The following is a 19,567-nucleotide window of genomic DNA, read 5'->3' as shown; positions in this document are numbered from 1 at the left end:
CGCGTCCACAACAACACTGCCATGGCAAAAAAGGCACCGCCATGGAACCAACGCCACCACCGATATGTACAGCAAACGCAGACCAACACTACCATGGCAAAAACGCCACCGCCATGGAACAAACACCACCACCAATATGTACAGAAAACGCAGGAAACGCGCCGGCCAAAGCCAAAACCTATCGGTGACCAGTAACATCTCCCCTTGATGACCGGTCTGTGCCGGTCACCGAGGGAGTAGCACCTCCCCTCGATGTCAGGTACACACCGGTCATCGAGAGGAGTAGCACCTCCCCTCAATGACTGGTACACACCGGTCATCGAGGGGAATAACACCTCCTCTCGATGACCGGTGTATACCGGTCAACGCAAGGAGGTGTGAGTCCCCTCGATGGCCGGTAAAGACAGGTCATCGAGAGGAGTAGCACTTCCCCTCAATGACTGGTACACACCGGTCATCGAGAGGAGTAGCACCTCCCCTCGATGTCCGGGACACACCGGTCATCGAGAGGAGTAGCACCTCCCCTCAATGACTGGTACACACCGGTCATTGAGGGGAATAACACCTCCTCTGGATTACCGGTGTATACCGGTCAACGCAAGGAGGTGTGAGTCCCCTCGATGGCCGGTAAAGACAGTTCATCGAGAGGAGTAGCACCTCCCCTCAATGACCGGTACACACCAGTCATCCAGAGAAGTTGTTATTCCCCTTGATGACCGGTCTGGCCGGTCATTGAGAGGAGGTGCTACTCCCCTCGGTGACCGGCACAGACCGGTCATCGAGAGGAGATGTTACTCCCCTCGATGACCGGTTATGACCGGTCATCAAGAGGGGGTCTTATTACCCTTGATGACCGGTCTGTGCCGGTCATCGGGAGGTGTGACTGATGACCGGTCCGCGCCGGTCATCAAGAGGTGTGATTGATGACCGGTCTGTGAGTCCCCTCGATGACCGGTACAGACCGGTCATCAAGAGGTGTGATTCCCCTCAATGACCGGTGTGTACCAGTCATTGAGGGGAGGTGCTACTCCTCTCGATGACCGGTGATGGTCGGTCATCAAGAGGAGGTGTTATTACCCTCAATGACCAGTCTGTCTTGACCTCTTTAATTCCTTCTCCCTTGCTCACTGGTTAAAATCTTTCCTAGCTCCACATTGTAGCAATCAATTATCAAGCTGGCCTGCCTGTCCTTGGCCTTAATTTTTTTCTTGTTTTCTGGTCTGCTTGATGCCACTGTTTGAATACCAGTGATCAATCTGATTTTGTTTTTCCCTCAGGAAACAAGGGTTGTTGTTTTGAAATTTTTTCTTGTATCTGACTTTAAAGTTGGAATAAATTATAATAAGACTCAGTGACAGCCATATTGGACTTTCAAACTCTCCAGCTACTTAGGCAAACTGAAAGCTTTTTCTAATGGAGCAGTGGAGACTGTCAAAATTTGAGCTGGTGGAATGACAAATCTGTTCAGCAGATATGATTTTGATCTCAATGATGGGAAGGCATCAAGCTTATCATGTGTACTTTAGGATTCCCATTTAACCTCAACGCCAAATTCAACTCCCAGTTCCAGGCAACAAGGCTAACTTACTCAGGCTATGCAGATGTCCATTCAAATTGAAATGAAAAGACCCATCAGTACTGGAATAGGATAAGGAAATTTAATAATATGCTGATACAGGTCTCAGGGTTTTATTTATGTATCTATCCTTTTACATATTCTGGAGTTTATGAATGCATTTCATATTTAACATTTGCTTTCAAGAGGGCATTTACTGGCCTGTGGAGAAGAATGGGGAAAGGGGCTGATGATAAATTTTCCCTGAACTCCTAAATTTGCAGCGGCGAAGCCGCCTTGGCCTCTAGTGATATTCTAGAACCTGAGATATTTTCAAAATATCTAGGCACAAATATCCTGGGAGAGGACTTCCTAAAATTATCATAAATATATGGATCCTGCATCTGTGACTGGGGTTGCATTGGGGCAAAGACTACAGCCGGGTGCGTGGTGATGGTGTGGGCTTGGGGCTTTGGAGTGGTTGAGGCTTGAGGGGGCAGCGGCAAAGCCGCCTTGTACTCTAGTTAGTATAAAATTGATCAAATGGCCTCAAGGGATCATGGTGTACCTTGAATGACCTCAAAACCTCCAAATGTAGCAGCCACAATGTGATCAGTTGCCAAATATGACTAATTTGGTAGTTTCTTGGTGTTTCTGCCACTATATCTCAGTGCAGCATGGGAGTTCTTCCATGATATTGGTACCAAAATGTTCACATGCCCTCAAGGATACATGGTGTACCTTGAATGACCACAAAAACCCCAAATGTAGCAGCCACAATGTGATCAGTTGCCAAATATCACTAATTTGGTAGTTTCCTGGTGTTTCTCCCACTATATCTCAGCCCAGCGTGGGAGTTCTTCCATGATATTGGTACCATAATGTTTGCATGCCCTCAGCAATTCATTGTATACCTTGAATGACCACAAAACCCCCAAATGTAGCAACCACAATGTGATCAGTTGCCAAATATGACTAATTTGGGAGCAACGGTGGGCCAGCTACGCTAACCGTAGCATTAGCGTGGCATAGCGTAGCGGGATTCCGCTGAATTTTACCGTAGCGTTAGCGGAATTGTGCCTTCTCTGCCTCAACGCTAAGCGCAAAGGGTGCGCAGCTAATTTAGCTGTTAGCGTAGTGTTAGCGCAGATGCGCGCAATTGCGCTAACGCTAAACACTCAGGGCGCAAAAGAGCGCGCGCTGCGGTGCGCCACAGTGCTTTTAGCTGAAAAAAAAGGCCTTTTTTCCGCTAAAAGCGCTGTAGCGCAGCGTAGCGTAGCGTAGTGACTGTAGCAGCACGCTAACACTAACAAACGATTGGCGCGCTGTTAGCGCCGCTGAAACATTGCGCAGCGTAGTGGCTCTAACAGCGCGCTAACACTACTCAAAATGGGCGGGCGCTTTTTGCCGCCACGCTAACGCTAAGTGGCCCTGTAGCGTAGTGTAGCGTAGCGGCCCACTGTTGTTGGTAGTTTCCTGGTGTTTCTCCCACTATATTTCAGCACAGCGTGGGAGTTCTTCCATGATATTGGTACAAAAATGTTTGAATGCCCTCAACGATTCATTGTGTACCTTGAATGACCACAAAACCCCCAAATGTAGCAGCCACAATGTGATCAGTTGCCAAATATCACTAATTTGTTAGTTTCCTGGTGTTTCTCCCACTATATCTCAGCGCAGTGTGGGAGTTCGTCCATGATATTGGTAAAGAACCTGAGACTGAATTTCAAAGAAAAAGACCAAAAACTAAAAGAGAACAGGATTTGAGAAAAGATGATACAATAAAGATAATAAGTTGAAGAGAAAACAAACCCTGAGACAGATGGCTATCTGTAAAAGAACAACTGAGAATTGGAGTGGTGTCGAAGTTGTGTTGAGCTGATTTGTTGAGATTTAAGGATTAATTATGAGGACCGAAGGGAAGATGAACAAAGAAGAATAAAGAACAAACCCTAATGAGTGGAAAAGGACACAATATAGAGCTATGAAAAAGAGTGCGCTAAGATCGGAAGACAGTGACTAATGAAAGATTGATTGAGTTAGTTGATTGAGGAAAGGAAATAGAGAGAGGATTCGGGAAATGCAAGGCGCATTTCTCACCAAGTTGAGAAGCTAAATAGGTGGTCCAAGCTAAAGCTTTGCGGAGACTTGTCAACAAGGAATCAAGATTTGAGAAGTCTTGAGTCTTGATCTTGAGTGAGGAGAGGCGCTGGGTTGATCGACAAACTGACAAGTTGAATGTTGAGTCAGAGGATTAAGGTTGAGGAGTCGATGAGGAGCGTGAGAGAGAGATCTCGAGAGGCAATACATGTTCGCTGAGTAGGTTTATAACGGTGAGATTGAGCTTGCGAATGGCTGCGCGAGTTGCGGCGCAGGATTGTGAGCTTGAGGAATAGCGCGTATAGAGTGCGCGGATTGTCGAGAAGTGTCACAAGTCAAGGCGAGTTTCAACAATTGGTACCAAAATGTTTGCATGCCCTCGACAATTCATTGTGTACCTTGAATGACCACAAGACCCCCAAATGTAGCAGCCACAACGTGATCAGTTGCCAAATATCACGAATTTGGTAGTTTTTTGGTGTTTCTACCACTATATCTCAGTGCAGCATGGGAGTTGTTCCATGATATTGGTACAAAAATGATAAACGGCCTGAAGGGACCAAGGTTTACCTTGAATGACCTCAAAACGTCCAAATGTAGCAGCCACAATGTGATCAGTTGCCAAATATGACTAATTGGGTAGTTTCTTGGTGTTTCTGCCACTATATCTCAGCGCAGAATGGGAGTTCTTCCATGATATTGGTACCAAAATGTTTGCATGCCCTCAACAATTCATTGTGTACCTTGAATGACCACAAGACCCCCAAATGTAGCAGGCACAATGTGATCAGTTGCCAAATATCACTAATTTGGTAGTTTCTTGGTGTTTCTGCCACTATATCTCAGCGCAGGATGGGATTCTTCCATGATATTGGTACAAAAATGATCAAATGGCCACAAGGGACCAAGGTGTACCTTGAATGACCACCAAACCCCCAAATGTAGCAGGCACAATGTGATCAGTTGCCAAATATCACTAATTTGGTAGTTTCTTGGTGTTTCTGCCACTATATCTCAGCCCAGGATGGGTGTTCTTCCATGATACTGGTTCCAAAATTTTCACATGCCCTCAAAAATTCATTGTGTACCGTGAATGACCACAAAACCCCCAAATGTAGCAGCCACAATGTGATCAGTTGCCAAATATGACTAATTTGGTAGTTTCTTGGTGTTTCTCCCACTAAATCTCATTGCAGCGTGTGAGTTCTTCCATGATATTGGTACCAAAATTTTCACATGCCCTCAAAGATACATTGTGTACCTTGAATGACCTCAAAACATCCAAATGTAGCAGCCACAATGTGATCAGTTGCCAAAGATCACTAATTTGGAAGTTTCTTGGTGTTTCTCCCACTAAATCTCATTGCAGCGTGGGATTTCTTCCATGATATTGGTACCAAAATTTTCACATGCCCTCAAAGATTCATTGTTTACCTTGAATGACCAAAAAACCCACAAATGTAGCAGCCACAATATTGTGATCAGTTGCCAAATATCACTAATTTGGTAGTTTCTTGGTGTTTCTGCCACTATATCTCAGCGCAGCATGGGAGTTCTTCCATGATATGAGTAAAAAAATGATCAAATGGCCTCAAGGGATCATGATGTACCTTGAATGACCTCAAAACCTCCAAATGTAGCGGCCACAATGTAATCAGTTGCCAAACATCACTAATTGGGTAGTTTCTTGGTGTTTCTCCCACTAAATCTCATTGCAGCGTGGGAGTTCCTCCATGATATTGGTACCAAAATGTTCACATACCCTCAAAGTCCCAATGTGTACCTTGAATGACCACAAAACCCCCAAATGTAGCAGCCACAATGTGATCAGTTGCCAAATATGACTAATTTGGTAGTTTCTTGGTGTTTCTGCCACTATATCTCAGCGCAGCATGGGATTTCTTCCATGATATTGGTACCAAAATGTTGACATGCCCTCAAAGATTCAATTTGTACCTTGAATGACCAAAAAACCCCCAAATGTAGCAGCCACAATGTGATCAGTTGCCAAATATGACTAATTTGGTAGTTTCTTGGTGTTTCTGCCACTATATCTCAGCGCAGCGTGGGAGTTCTTCCATGATATTAGTATCAAAATGTTTACATGCCCTCAAAGTCCCAATTTGTACCTTGAATGACCACAAACCCCCCAAATGTAGCAGCCACAATGTGATCAGTTGCCAAATATCAATAATTTGGTAGTTTCTTGGTGTTTCTGCCACTATATCTCAGCGCAGCATGGGAGTTCTTCCATGATATTAGTACCAAAATGTTGAAATGCCCTCAAAGATTCATTGTGTACCTTGAATGACCTCAAAACGTCCAAATGTACCAGCCACAATATGATCAGTTGCCAAACGTCCACCAGGAAAAAAAAATTAGTCAGTTGATGATTACTGACATAACACAGCTCTGGTTTCAGCTCCAAAGCTACTCCATCTGCTAGTTCAGGGCTGGCTGGCACACAGCTCAGTGCCCATTTTGGCACAGCTGAAGCCTCAAGCTTGCATTTTTCACAAGCTGCTCCTCAGCTTTGTCCCAGGCACAGCTGCTACTCAGCCTGGGCCCAGGCCCAGCTGCCCCTCAGTCTTGGCACAGGACAAGCCACGGCTCAGCCTTTGCCTGAGCAAGAACGGGTGTTGATAAGCGCACACCCGTCCCCCGGGGCACGCCCTTGCCCATGCCCTTCGAAAGGGCGTGTGGCGCTGGTTGGGTGTAACACACCCTTGAAGGATGTCTCCCGCGCGCGCGGGAACAATCCTTCAAGGGGGGATTATGCGGGCCGGTCAGGTGGACCGCACACCCTTTCTCAAGGGTGTGCGAGTCAAAGGGCATGCACGCCCCCACATGGGCGTTCACGGGCGTGCACCATGGCTTGTCGGGAGCCCCTTGGCGGGCAGGTGCAAGTATACCTGCTTGCTGAGAGCCCCTCGGCGGGCAGGTGCAAGTATACCTGCTTGCCGAGAGCCCCTCGGCAGGCAGGTGCAAGTTTACCTGCTTGCTGAGAGCCCCTTGGCGGGCAGGTACAGATCCAACCTCGCCGGAGCCTCTCAGAGAGCAGGTATACATGCACCTGCTTGCCGAGAGCCTTGCCTACTCGCCGAGAAAGACAACTCTTGGCAAGCAGGTGCATGTATACCTGCTCACCAAGAGCCCCTTGGCGGGCAGGTGCATGTATACCTGCTTGCCAAGAGAAATCCTTGGCGAGCAGGCATACAGATCCCACCTCGCCGAGAGCCTCTCGGCGAGCAGGTATACATACACCTGCCCACCAAGCCTGCTTACCGAGAGCCCCTCGGCGGGCAGGTGCACTTATACCTCCTCGGCGAGCAGGCATACATATCCCACCTCGCTGAGCAGGCATACATATCCCACCTCGCCAAGCAGGCATACATATCCCACCTTGCCAAGAAAAAACCTTGGCGAGCAGGTATACATCTCTTGGCGAGCAGGCATACATATCCCCGCTCGCCAAGAGCCTTGCCTGCTTGCCAAGAAGGATAACTCTTGGCGAGCAGGTATACAAACACCTGCCCGCCAAGCCTGCTCGCCAAGAGCCCCTTGGCGGGCAGGTTCAAGTATACCTGCTCGCCGAGAGGCTCTTGGCGAGGTGGGATCTGTGTGCCTGCTTGCCAAGGATTTCTCTTGGTGAATAGGTATAAATGCACCTGCCTGCCGAGGGGCTCTCGGTGAGCAGGCTTGGTGGGCAGGTGTATGCATACCTGCTCGCCAAGAGGCTCTTGGCGAGGTGGGATCTGTATGCCTGCTTGCCGAGGATTTCTCTTGGCGAGCAGGTATACATGCACCTGCCCGCCAAGGGGCTCTCGGTGAGCAGATATACATGCACCTGCTTGGTTGTCCTTCTTGGCAAGTAGGCAAGGCTCTCGGCGAGCAGGTGCATGTATACCTGGGGCTCTCGGTGAGCAGGGTTGGTGGGCAGGTGTATGTATACCTGCTCGCCAAGAGGCTCTCGGCGAGGTGGGATCTGTATGCCTGCTCGCCAAGGATTTCTCGTGGCAAGCAGGTATACATGCACCTGCCCGCCGAGGGGCTCGGCGGGCAGGTGTTTGTATACCTGCTCGCCTAGAGTTATCCTTCTCGGCAAGCAGGGATACATACACCTACCCGCCAAGGGGCTCCTGGCAAGCAGGTATGTGTACTTGCACCTGCCCACCAAGGGGCTCTGGGCGAGCAGGCACGGGGCACGCTTGTGCACGCCTATGTGGGGGCATTCACGCCCTCGCACACCCTTCGAGTCGCATGCCCTTGATAAAGGCCCAAAGGGCGTGCGGTCCCATACGCCCTTTTTGGAGGGTGTGGGTGTGGGCGTGCCCCCAGGGGACGGGTGTGCATTTATCAATGCCCGTTGTTGCTCAGGCAAAGGCTGAGCAGCAGCTGGGCCTGGGCCAAGGCTGAGCAGCAGCTGGGACTGGGCCAAGGCTGAGCAGCAGCTGGGCCTGGGCCAAGGCTGAGCAGCAGCTGGGCCTGGGCCAAGGCTGAGCAGCAGCTGGGCCTGGGCCAAGGCTGAGCAGCAGCTGGGCCTGGGACAAAGCTGAGGATCAGCTTGTGAAAATTGCACTAGAGGCTGGATAGCCAGCTGGAGCAGGTGTCATGTCAGTTGTCATCTAGTGACTACTGATTTTTCCTGGTGATGATATTGGTACCAAAATGTTCACATGCCCTCAAAGTCCCAATTTATACCTTGAATGACCACAAAACCGCCAAATGTAGCAGCCACAATGTGATTAGTTGCAAAATATCACTAATTTGGTAGTTTCTTGGTGTTCCTGCCACTATATCTCAGCACAGCATGGGAGTTCTTCCATGATCTTGGTACAAAAATGATCAAATGGCCTCAAGGGATCATGGTGTACCTTGAATGACCTCAAAACCTCCAAATGTAGCGGCCACAATGTGATCAGTTGCCAAACATCACTAATTGGGTAGTTTCTTGGTGTTTCTCCCACTAAATCTCATTGCAGCGTGGGAGTTCTTCCATGATATTGGTACCAAAATGTTCACATACCCTCAAAGTCCCAATTTGTACCTTGAATGACCACAAAACCCCCAAATGTAGCAGCCACAATGTGATCAGTTGCCAAATATGACTAATTTGGTAGTTTCTTGGTGTTTCTGCCACTATATCTCAGCGCAGCATGGGAGTTCTTCCATGATCTTGGTACAAAAATGATCAAATGGCCTCAAGGGATCATGGTGTACCTTGAATGACCTCAAAACCTCCAAATGTAGCGGCCACAATGTGATCAGTTGCCAAACATCACTAACTGGGTAGTTTCTTGGTGTTTCTCCCACTAAATCTCATTGCAGCGTGGGAGTTCTTCCATGATATGAGTACCAAAATGTTGACATGCCCTCAAAGATTCAGTGTGTACCTTGAATGACCACAAAACCGCCAAATGTAGCAGCCACAATGTGATCAGTTGCCAATTATGACTAATTTGGTAGTTTCTTGGTGTTCCTGCCACTATATCTCAGCGCAGCATGGGAGTTCTTCCATGATCTTGGTACAAAAATGATCAAATTGCCTCAAGGGATCATGGTGTACCTTGAATGACCTCAAAACCTCCAAATGTAGCGGCCACAATGTGATCAGTTGCCAAACATCACTAATTGGGTAGTTTCTTGGTGTTTCTCCCACTAAATCTCATTGCAGCGTGGGAGTTCTTCCATGATATTGGTACCAAAATGTTCACATACCCTCAAAGTCCCAATCTGCACCTTGAATGACCACAAAACCCCCAAATGTAGCAGCCACAATGTGATCAGTTGCCAAATATGACTAATTTGGTAGTTTCTTGGTGTTTCTGCCACTATATCTCAGCGCAGCATGAAAGTTCTTCCATGATATTAGTACCAAAATGTTGACATGCTCTCAAAGATTCAGTGTGTACCTTGAATGACCACAAAACCGCCAAATGTAGCAGCCACAATGTGATCAGTTGCCAATTATGACTAATTTGGTAGTTTCTTGGTGTTCCTGCCACTATATCTCAGCGCAGCATGGGAGTTCTTCCATGATCTTGGTACAAAAATGATTAAATGGCCTCAAGGGATCATGGTGTACCTTGAATGACCTCAAAACCTCCAAATGTAGCGGCCACAATGTGATCAGTTGCCAAACATCACTAATTGGGTAGTTTCTTGGTGTTTCTCCCACTAAATCTCATTGCAGCGTGGGAGTTCTTCCATGATATTGGTACCAAAAATGTTCACATACCCTCAAAGTCCCAATTTGTACCTTGAATGACCACAAAACCCCCAAATGTAGCAGCCACAATGTGATCAGTTGCCAAATATGACTAATTTGGTAGTTTCTTGGTGTTTCTGCCACTATATCTCGGCGCAGCATGTGATTTCCTCCATGGTAATGGTACCAAAATGTTTACATGCCCTCAAAGATTCATTGTGTACCTTGAATGACCTCAAAACGTCCAAATGTAGCAGCCACAATGTGATCAGTTGTCAAATACCACTAATTTGGTTGTTTCTTGGTGTTTCTGCCACTATATCTCAGCGCAGCGTGGGAGTTCTTCCATGATATTGGTACAAAAATGATAAAATGGCTGTAACAGATCATGGTGTACCTTGAATGACCTCAAAACCTCCAAATGTAGCAGACACAATGTGATCAGTTGCCAAATATGACTAATTTGGTAGTTTCTTGGTGTTTCTGCCACTATATCTCAGCGCAGCGTGAGAGGATCTTCCATGATATTGGTACCAAAATGAAAAAATGTGGTCAAAGATTCATTTTGTACTTTGAATGACCACAAAACCCCCAAATGTAGCAGCCACAATGTGAACAGTTGCCAAATATGACTAATTTGGTATTTTCTTGGTGTTTCTGCCACTATATCTCAGCGCAGCGTGGGAGCTCTTCCATCATATTGGTACCAAAATGTTCACATGCCCTCAAAGTCCCAATTTGTACCTTGAATGACCACAAAACCCCCAAATGTAGCAGCCACAATGTGATCAGTTGCCAAATATGACTAATTTGGTAGTTTCTTGGTGTTTCTGCCACTATATCTCAGCGCAGCGTGGGAGTTCTTCCATGATATTGGTACCAAACTGTTCACATGCCCTTAAAGATTCACTTTGTACCTTGAATGACCACAAAACCCCCAAATGTAGCAGCTACAATGTGATTGGTTGCCAAATATCACTAATTTGGTAGTTTGTTGGTGTTTCTGCCACTATATCTCAGCGCAGCGTGGGAGTTCTTCCATGATATTGGTACAAAAATGATCAAATGGTCTCAACGGATCATGGTGTACCTTGAATGACCTCAAAACCCCCAAATGCAGCAACCACAATGTGATCAGTTGCCAAATATCACTGATTTGGTAGTTTCCTGGTGTTTCTCCCACTATATCTCAGCACAGCGTGGGAGTTCTCCCATGATATAAGACACCTTACTCAAATCTGGTACAAACGTCAAATCAATCTCAAGCCTAGTAGAAATTTAGGATATTGGATATGATGAGTCACATATACAAACCATTAACTTTGAACAAAATTGATGTAGCATGATATATTGAGACTGATTGTTTTTTATTTATTTATTTATTTATTTTTTTTTTTTTTTTTGGAAAGTAGATTTCAACACTTCCGCAAGGTTCAAGTGACAATAATTCATGCCTTCCCATTCCTCCTCTCCCCTTCCCCTCCCTGCCTGACTTAACAAACTATTTTTTCTCAGGAATAATTCATATGAGTATGTAAAAATGACTCTTTGATCTGCCAACAAAATAAAGCTTTTACTATGGTTGAAAACTAAGAAAGGAGGAAATCAAGAGAAAGAGAGATGATAGAGGGGTTATGATGTTGCAGGAAGGAAACAGATTGAAGAGAAATTTCAAAAAAAAAAAAAAAAAAAATGATCAATATAATTTGATCAATATATGCCATATTGATCAATATATGCTTTCCCAAATTCATCCATGTTTGTAGTGCCATCAAAAGAAGTACCGGAGGTGATTTGTTCTGCGGCCTGCCCTTCCCACCCTAGAAACTAATAAATCTCACAATGGTGACAACCTCAAACCCCTTGCATTCATGTTGAGTTGTTAGAGGTGCCACTTGCGGAGTTAGCTGAGGGGAGCGACCACCGCCAAAGGTCTGCTAAGAACCGTACTCAGGAGCGCCAAACAGACCAAACTGTTTTGAGAATCATATCTCAGGTATGTGAGAACAGGCCTCACCATCGGAAGAAAGTCATGCGTAGTCTGCAAGCTTTCTTGAGGTGTATCATGGGCCTTGCAAGCAATGCCAAACCAGAGGATATTCTGCCATTGGTCTTGGGCAAAGAACTGGCGAGTTGGGACACTTGGCGAGCGCACCGCTGGGCTGCCTTCACTGATCAATTGAAGACAGAAACAGATAAGCACCCAAACACCAACAAACAAGAAATCCAACTGATCCGCAAGAAGGAGGTCAAACACCTCAAAAGCCGCCTTGTTGGTGTGAACTGCCAAAGCAGTCCTTTTCTCTTGAGCTCACCAGTTTCAATCCACCTTAAGAGGGAAATGGAGGCTGACTTGGCCAAGCACGGATTTCACTGCTTAACTTTTGATTGGAATGCACCCTCAGTGGAGGCGTGTTTATGGAACACGGTAACTGTTGACATCACAATGAGGCACTGGCTGCCTTGGGCCAAGCGGACAAATGTTGATGTGGTTGAATCAGCACTCCCTGGAATCAAAACTTGATTTTACAAATGGATTAGCAATCAGGGTGCAAGTTATTGTTGGCCACAAGTCAGATGTGAGCGGACTCCCGCATTTGTTTATCCATTGTATTAGTATTGACATGCTCCTAGGACGCAACTTCTGGAAAATTTTATGCCAAGTACCTCCTTGACAGTTCTCGCATTCCAATTGATGACTTTGTCAGGTTGGAACCGGGTATTCAAATCAGGTTTGTTGGTTATATCATTGGCTTCAATATTAAGACTGGCAGGTTAATTGTAAACGTAAGTTCTCGACGTCAAACCGTTTGATAAAAATATATTCTTATTCCGGTTTGTTTTCAGGTGACGTCCGGGATAACTGGGGGCCGTTCGAATTACGCTAATGGCCCTAAGCGTAGTTTCATTTCAATTCAAGATTGATCTTTAGCTCTTGTCAAAATTACACTTCTACCAGTTGTTGTGGGAATTGGAATATGTTTTGTGCCTTATAATCCTTGTCTTTCACCTTGAAGGGAATTAAAATTATCACTCCTAAACTGAATGATCTTTTTAGTCAAAAAAAAAACTCGAGCCTTGCATGGTGACGCCTTGGCGTTGCGAAAAGGATGTTACAACATTTAATCCCGCAGAGTTGTGTTGTGGTATGTTGTTCAACATCCTGCAATAGTCTTACAAGCCAAGATAACCCGTTTCAACGAACGCGGAGTATTTAATCGGTGATAGTTTTGATAATCAATTGAGGCTCATCTTCAAGCAAGATTGTTATTCAACAGAGGTGCTGACTAATAAATCCCTTAAACATGCTGGAATGCAAGATTGATTTCTATCTGAAAAACCGAGAGAAGAAAAATCTCCTACCCATCGGCCCTTCTCCTCGTTAGTTGGGTTTTATCACCAGTGCAACAAGAGGTTAACGCTCTTGCGCCTAACAACGGGCCCAATACACAGTAGTAAAACTTACCGCCACCATCTCTTTTATTGCTTGCGGCTGATGGTTGAGAGCGACCCTGAGGGGCGCTAAGGGTTTGAAAGGGTCCTCCCTAAGGGTCTAATTTGGTAGCTGCTGACTCGTGTTGGTATTCCGAAAATCAAGATAAAAGGCGCCTTTAAACAGACGGAGAGCTTTGCCCCTATCACTAACAACAATGAAGACTCGCATTTTTTGTGAAGCAAATATTGAATGCGGTTCTTGGTTTGAGTTTACTGCAGTTTTTTCAATTTCACACACAGTAAGCATGACTCAAATTATTCGTCAAGAATACAAACACTTTTTCACACGCCTTTGACAAGTCTGTTTACCAGTCACTGACAAATGGATGAAAGGCGGAATTAATGACTCGTGGAAAGTACCAGGCTTCTGGTGGATTGATGGCGGACGACGACCACACCTGTGTTCGGTTGATGTATTGCGCCAACTTCTCCCGCAGGTTAACTTACGGGAAAACATACGCTATCGAGGGCTTTCTGGTTGGTGCAAAGAGGCACGAAATGCCATTCCTAATGTTCAACATCAACGAAACCCGCAAACTGCCGTCTACGCACGCGGACAAAGAAACTCAAGTTCAATCACTAGGTGTGATTGTTAAGGTTTTTTACCCTAAACCGAGCCTAACGCCTCAAGGGTCCTTCTCCTTAATCATCAGACATGATGGAGTTGACAAACATGTGAGCAATTTGGGTGATGATCTTAAAAATTTGCAAATTAACATGGCTATTGGACAGAATACGGAGGATTCAAGCATGTTTGTGAATTACGTTGTCCCATCTAAGATTATTTCCGATGATGAGGTCAAATTGATTTCAACCAGGGCGCGAGTATTATTCCGTGGAACAATGGCCGGTTGGAATCAAGAACTCGATATGATTAGGGTGAAGGTGAGGACAAGTCTACTTCATATTATAGCCTGTTTTATAGTGACAAGTAGGTTGGCATCAGGTTACCAGCAGAGATTTCAACTTTCAAGACAAAGAGTTACAGAGCGCTTGATAAAAGACACTGGCACAAATGACACTTTCGTTGGGATCTCCTGGAATTATTTTTTCTGTGAAGTTTATGTGTCAATCAATCAGGAAATCAGGGGACCCTTTTCATAATTCGGAACTTTTCATCTCATGTCTCAAATTCAGCTCACACATCTACAAAAAATTTGGCGCATTGGTCTTGAGATTAAGTGACTAAATATAATACGAGAGCGTCTATCTTCACCTGGCATCTTGTGCTTCCAGCAAAACAACTCAATTGAGTTCAATCCGCTATGTTGAAATTGATGTTGAGATTGTAATTGGTCTGTCACGAGCGGCGGCGAAGCCGCCTTGAGAGTCTAGTATTAATAAAATTGATATAATTAAAGAAAGAGGGGCCTGATAAAATCGGGGGTGTTTAATCCCTCAAAAGCAAACACTGGGGCCTGTAAACAGGTGTGGTTTAAATCCCAGCAAGGAATGGCGGAGAATCTCAAGAGGAAGGGTTTTGAACTTACTAGTAAAAAGCCCTTAAAGTCTTGAGGTTCTTCAGAATAGAAACTGGGCAGTTGAAAGCGCTTGAAGAGGTTGATTCTGAAGGCTGGGTGGACACTGGGCAGTTTCTGGCGACAAAATGAGGCTAAAAACAACTACTATGGGACTTACCAGGCTAGAAACGGGCTATTGAGCACGTGTTGTAGGCGGGTAAATTCAAGTAGGTATGTAAAAGCGTGAGGAAAGGCCATTTAGGGCGGCCAGAGGGCCCTTTAAATACCTGTGGCAGCTCCCTGGGGTGCCTGGGGGAGCTACAGGGCCACTGGCCAACTTGTGGGCGCTTCTTGGCCAGGCTGTTGACGCTACAAGGGCTAATTCTTCTTTGGGAATATGTACTGGCCATTTGTGGGCGCCTACAGTTAAGGATTCCCTCATCCAGGCAGATGAGCTGTTACGTGTCTCATATTTATTCAAATGGGCCACAGTTTGGTCTGTACTGTGTATGCATTAGGTATTGAATTGTTTTAATGCGTCAGGAATACTCTGTTTGCATCCATGTGACATCATTACATAAGTAAAGCTTATGTAATGTGTGTAGTGTTTCACTTGGAGGGGCAGAATTGATGTCATTACTTCCCTGGTGGGCGTGCTGTAATGTACAGGTAGCCCTTTTGGGGTTTCATTCATTTTTAGAGCTCTGCGCCGTCTTCAGGTGTAGCGCGCAGCCCGCGGGTTTAGAGTTAACTCAACCTGAGTTGGGATATCTTCTAAACTAAACATAACACTTCATTTTTGTGGCTATTGAAGTGTTATAAGCATATGTACATATGTATACAAGCATAAAGGTTGCTCAATTCAAGGATACCTTGTAAATTCTTAATTGGGTGATTACACAATGAAGCAGTGAGAATTAAGGGTACCTGTGAGTGGGGTACCCTAGGTCAATTTAGGCGTAGATTAAGAATATAAAATAATATTCAGATTTTTACTTATGTAAGAGACAGTAATAATGTCTCTTTCATAGGTAATTATTTTTATGTTTTTATTTTATGGTGTTGCATGTGTAAGAGTGTAATAATATCTCTTTCATATGTAATACTACTTTTTATTTTTATGTTGCGGTGGCTTTGCTATAGTAGCCAGCTGACAGTTGCCATTTATCATAATTTGGTAGTTTCTTGGTGTTTCTGCCACTATATCTCAGCACAGCGTGGGAGTTCTTCCATGTTATTGGTACCAAAATAATTGAATGCCCTCAAAGATTCATTGCGTACCTTGAATGATCACAAAACCCCCAAATGTAGCAGCCACAATGTGATCAGTTGCCAAATATCACTAATTTGGTAGTTTCTTGGTGGTTCTGCCCGTATATCTCAGCGCAGTGTGGGATTTCTTCCATGATATTGGTACCTAAATAATCGAATTCCCTTATAGATTCATTGTGGTCTTTGAATGACCACAAAAACCCCAAATGTAGCAGCCACAATGTGATCAGTTGCCAAATATCACTAATTTGGTAGGTTCTTGGTGTTTCTGCCACTATATCTCAGCGCAGCATGGGATTTCTTCCATGATATTGGTACCAAAATGTTGAAATGCCCTTAAAAATTCATTGTGTACCTTGAATGACCACGAAACCCCCAAATGCAGCAGCCACAATGTGATCAGTTGCCAAATATCACTAATTTGGTAGGTTCTTGGTGTTTCTGCCACTATATCTCAGCGCAGCATGGGATTTCTTCCATGATATTGGTACCAAAATGTTGAAATGACCTTAAAGATTAATTGTGTACCTTGAATGACCACAAAACCCCCAAATGCAGCAGCCACAATGTGATCAGTTGCCATGTATCACTAATTCATAGTTTCTTGGTGGTTCTGCCCGTATATCTCAGCGCAGTGTGGGAGTTCTTCCATGATATTGGTACCAAAATAATCAAATTCCCTTATAGATTCATTGTGGTCCTTGGATGACCACAAAAATCCCAAATGTAGCAGCCACAATGCAATCAGTTGCCAAATATCACTAATTTGGTTGTTTCTTGGTTTTTCTGCTGCTATAACTCAGCGCAGTGTGGGAGTTCTTGCATGATATTGGTACCAAAATAATCAAATTCCCTCACAGAATTATTTTGTACCTTTAATGACCACAAAACCCCCAAATTTAGCAGCCACAATGTGATCAGTTGCCAAATATCACTAATTTGGTAGTTTCTTGGTGTTTCTGCCACTATATCCCAGCAATGTGTGGGAGTGCTTCCATGATATTGGTAGCAAAATGCCCTCACAGAATTATTGTGAACCTTGAATGACCACAAAATCCCCAAATGTAGCAGCCACAACGTGATCAGTTGCCAAATATCACTAATTTGGTAGTTTTTTGGTGCTCTGCCACTGCATCTCAGCGCAGTGTGGGAGTTCTTCCATGATATTGGCAACAAAAAAATCAAATTCCCTCAAAAATTCATTGTGTACCTTGAATGACCACAAAACCCCCAAATGTAGCAGGGACAATGTGATCAGTTGCCAAGTATCACTAATTCACAGTTCCTTTGTGTTTCTGCCACTATATCTCAGCGCAGCATTGCAGTTCTTCCATGATATGGGTACCAAAATGATCGAATGCCTGCAAAGATTCATTGTGTACCTTGAATGACCACACACCCCCCAAATGTAGCAGCCACAATGTGATTGGTTGCCAAATATCATAATTTGGTATTTCTTGGTGTTTCTGCCACTCCATCTCAGCGCAGTGTCGGAGTTCTTCCATGATATTGATACCAAAATAATCAGATGCCCGCAAAAATTCATTGAGTACCTTGAATGACCACAACATCCCCAAATGTAGCAGCCGCAATGTGATTGGCTGCCAAATATCATAATCTGGTATTTCTTGGTGTTTCTGCCACTATATCTCAGCGCAGCATGGGAGTCCTCCATGATATTGGTACCAAAATGATCAAATCCCCTTAAAGATTCATTGTGTACATTGAATGACCACAAAAGCCCCAAACATAGCAGCTACAATGTGATTGGTTGCCAGATATCACTAATTTGGTATTTTCTTGGGCCCTGTTTGGACGCATCATAAATGTAGGTGTTATATTGCACAAATCATGAGATAAAAAACAAACTATTCAAACTGTGCTACCCAAATATTTTTCAGGGCAAGGTGAGCAACTGGTGTTCTCAACATTTTTTCCAGAGTGAAATAATTTGACCATCTTTGGCTACATAAAGGCAATATTACACTTTATAATGGTTGAGAGTGTAATATTGCTATTATGGCACTGAAGATAGCACAATTTCTTGAATCTGATGAAAACATTCAGAAGATCAGTTCATCACCTTTCCTGAATCAACATTTGGGTGCCTCATTTTGAACGGTTAGTTTTTTATTTGATGATTTGTGCAATATAACACCTGCATTTATGATGCGTCCAAACGGGGCCTTGGTGTTAAGACCCTGACAAAAATATGCTCAACCATGTTAAAATAATTTCAAAAGGCCTTATATGCATGTGGCATACAAAGGAAGATATGCAAAATCTTCAGGAAATTTAAGGTCACACTAAATTAACAACCAAGGAAGGATGGTATTGTGAGAGGTGAGGGGTCAAGGTTTCCCTTTTTTGACAAAAAGTAGATTTGGAGACTTCTGATAACATCAATGGTGGAAGTAAAAAAAACAATTCACAATTTTTGAGACCCCTCAGCCACCCTGGATTAATCCTAAAACTTGCAATGTCTTTTTTTCAGGAAGAACAAAATGGTGTATGTAGAAATTCATGACTTTTATCAGGGAAAAAAAAAAAAGGATTCCTGTGGCTTGAAGCTGACACAGGGGGAAGTTGCAAGGTTATAGGAGAGTATGAAGGCAACATGGAACACAGACAAAGGTATCAAGAGGAATAAAAAAAAATCAATATAATTTGATCAAAATACGCTGTACTGATTAATATACAACATCGCAAATTCATCCATGTTGGTAGTGATATGGCAGTTGACCAGGAGGGACTCCTCCAAGTTGACTGCTTCACATGGCAGTTGACCGGGAGGGACTCCTCCCAGTCGACTGCTTGATATGGCAGTTGACCAGGAGGGACTCCTCCCAGTGGACTGCTGTGTATGGCAGTCAACCAAGAGGTACTCCTCCCAGTCAACTGCTCAATATGGCAGTTTACCGGGAGGGACTCCTCCCAGTCAACTGCTTGATATGGCAGTTGACCGGGAGGGACTCCTCCCAGTAATGTTATTGACTGAGAGGGATTCCTCCCAGTCAAATGCTGTATATGGCAGTCAACCGGGAGGGATTCCTCCCAGTCAACTGCTGTATATGGCATTTGACCCGGAGGGACTCCTCCCGGTGAACTGCTGTGTATGGCAGTTGACCGGGAGGGACTCCTCCCGGTGGACTACTGTGTATGGCAGTCTGCCGGGAACTTCTACCGGTAATCTTATTGACTGGGAGGGATTCCTCCCGGTCAAAGTCTTTGTATATAGCTTTTGACCGGGTGGGATTCCTCTTTTTCAACAAGGGCGCTTACTCTTGTTGACCTGGAGGGATGGGGAGGTCAAGCATCTACCCATGACCTCCAATGCGAGGGACTTTGGATGAATCAGGGGCAGCTGAGCATTTACCTCAGGACTGAGTCTGTGCACCTCAGACCAAGCTTCCTGTACCTCAGTCTAGTGCATTTTGCACTATGGACTGAAGCTGAGGAAATTCCAAACTTTCCAGG

The 19,567-nt window shown here is 44.8% G+C and overlaps 1 protein-coding gene across 1 annotated transcript; it reads left to right on the top strand.

Annotated features, from left to right (window-relative positions):
* Window positions 1-13,700: 13,700 nt before the first annotated feature.
* On the top strand, window positions 13,701-14,037 carry PtA15_2A289 (uncharacterized protein; the record flags this gene model as incomplete). The annotated part of the gene is made up of 2 exons (XM_053166294.1): window positions 13,701-13,941; window positions 14,012-14,037. The coding sequence occupies 2 exons, from the start codon at window positions 13,701-13,703 to the stop codon at window positions 14,035-14,037; spliced, it is 267 nt and encodes an 88-aa protein (XP_053017531.1).
* Between the last annotated feature and the right edge of the window lie 5,530 nt (window positions 14,038-19,567).

This window comes from Puccinia triticina, chromosome 2A, assembly GCF_026914185.1.
Source record: "Puccinia triticina chromosome 2A, complete sequence".
Lineage (NCBI taxonomy): Eukaryota > Fungi > Basidiomycota > Pucciniomycetes > Pucciniales > Pucciniaceae > Puccinia > Puccinia triticina.
This window is presented reverse-complemented; position numbering and strand designations above follow the sequence as displayed.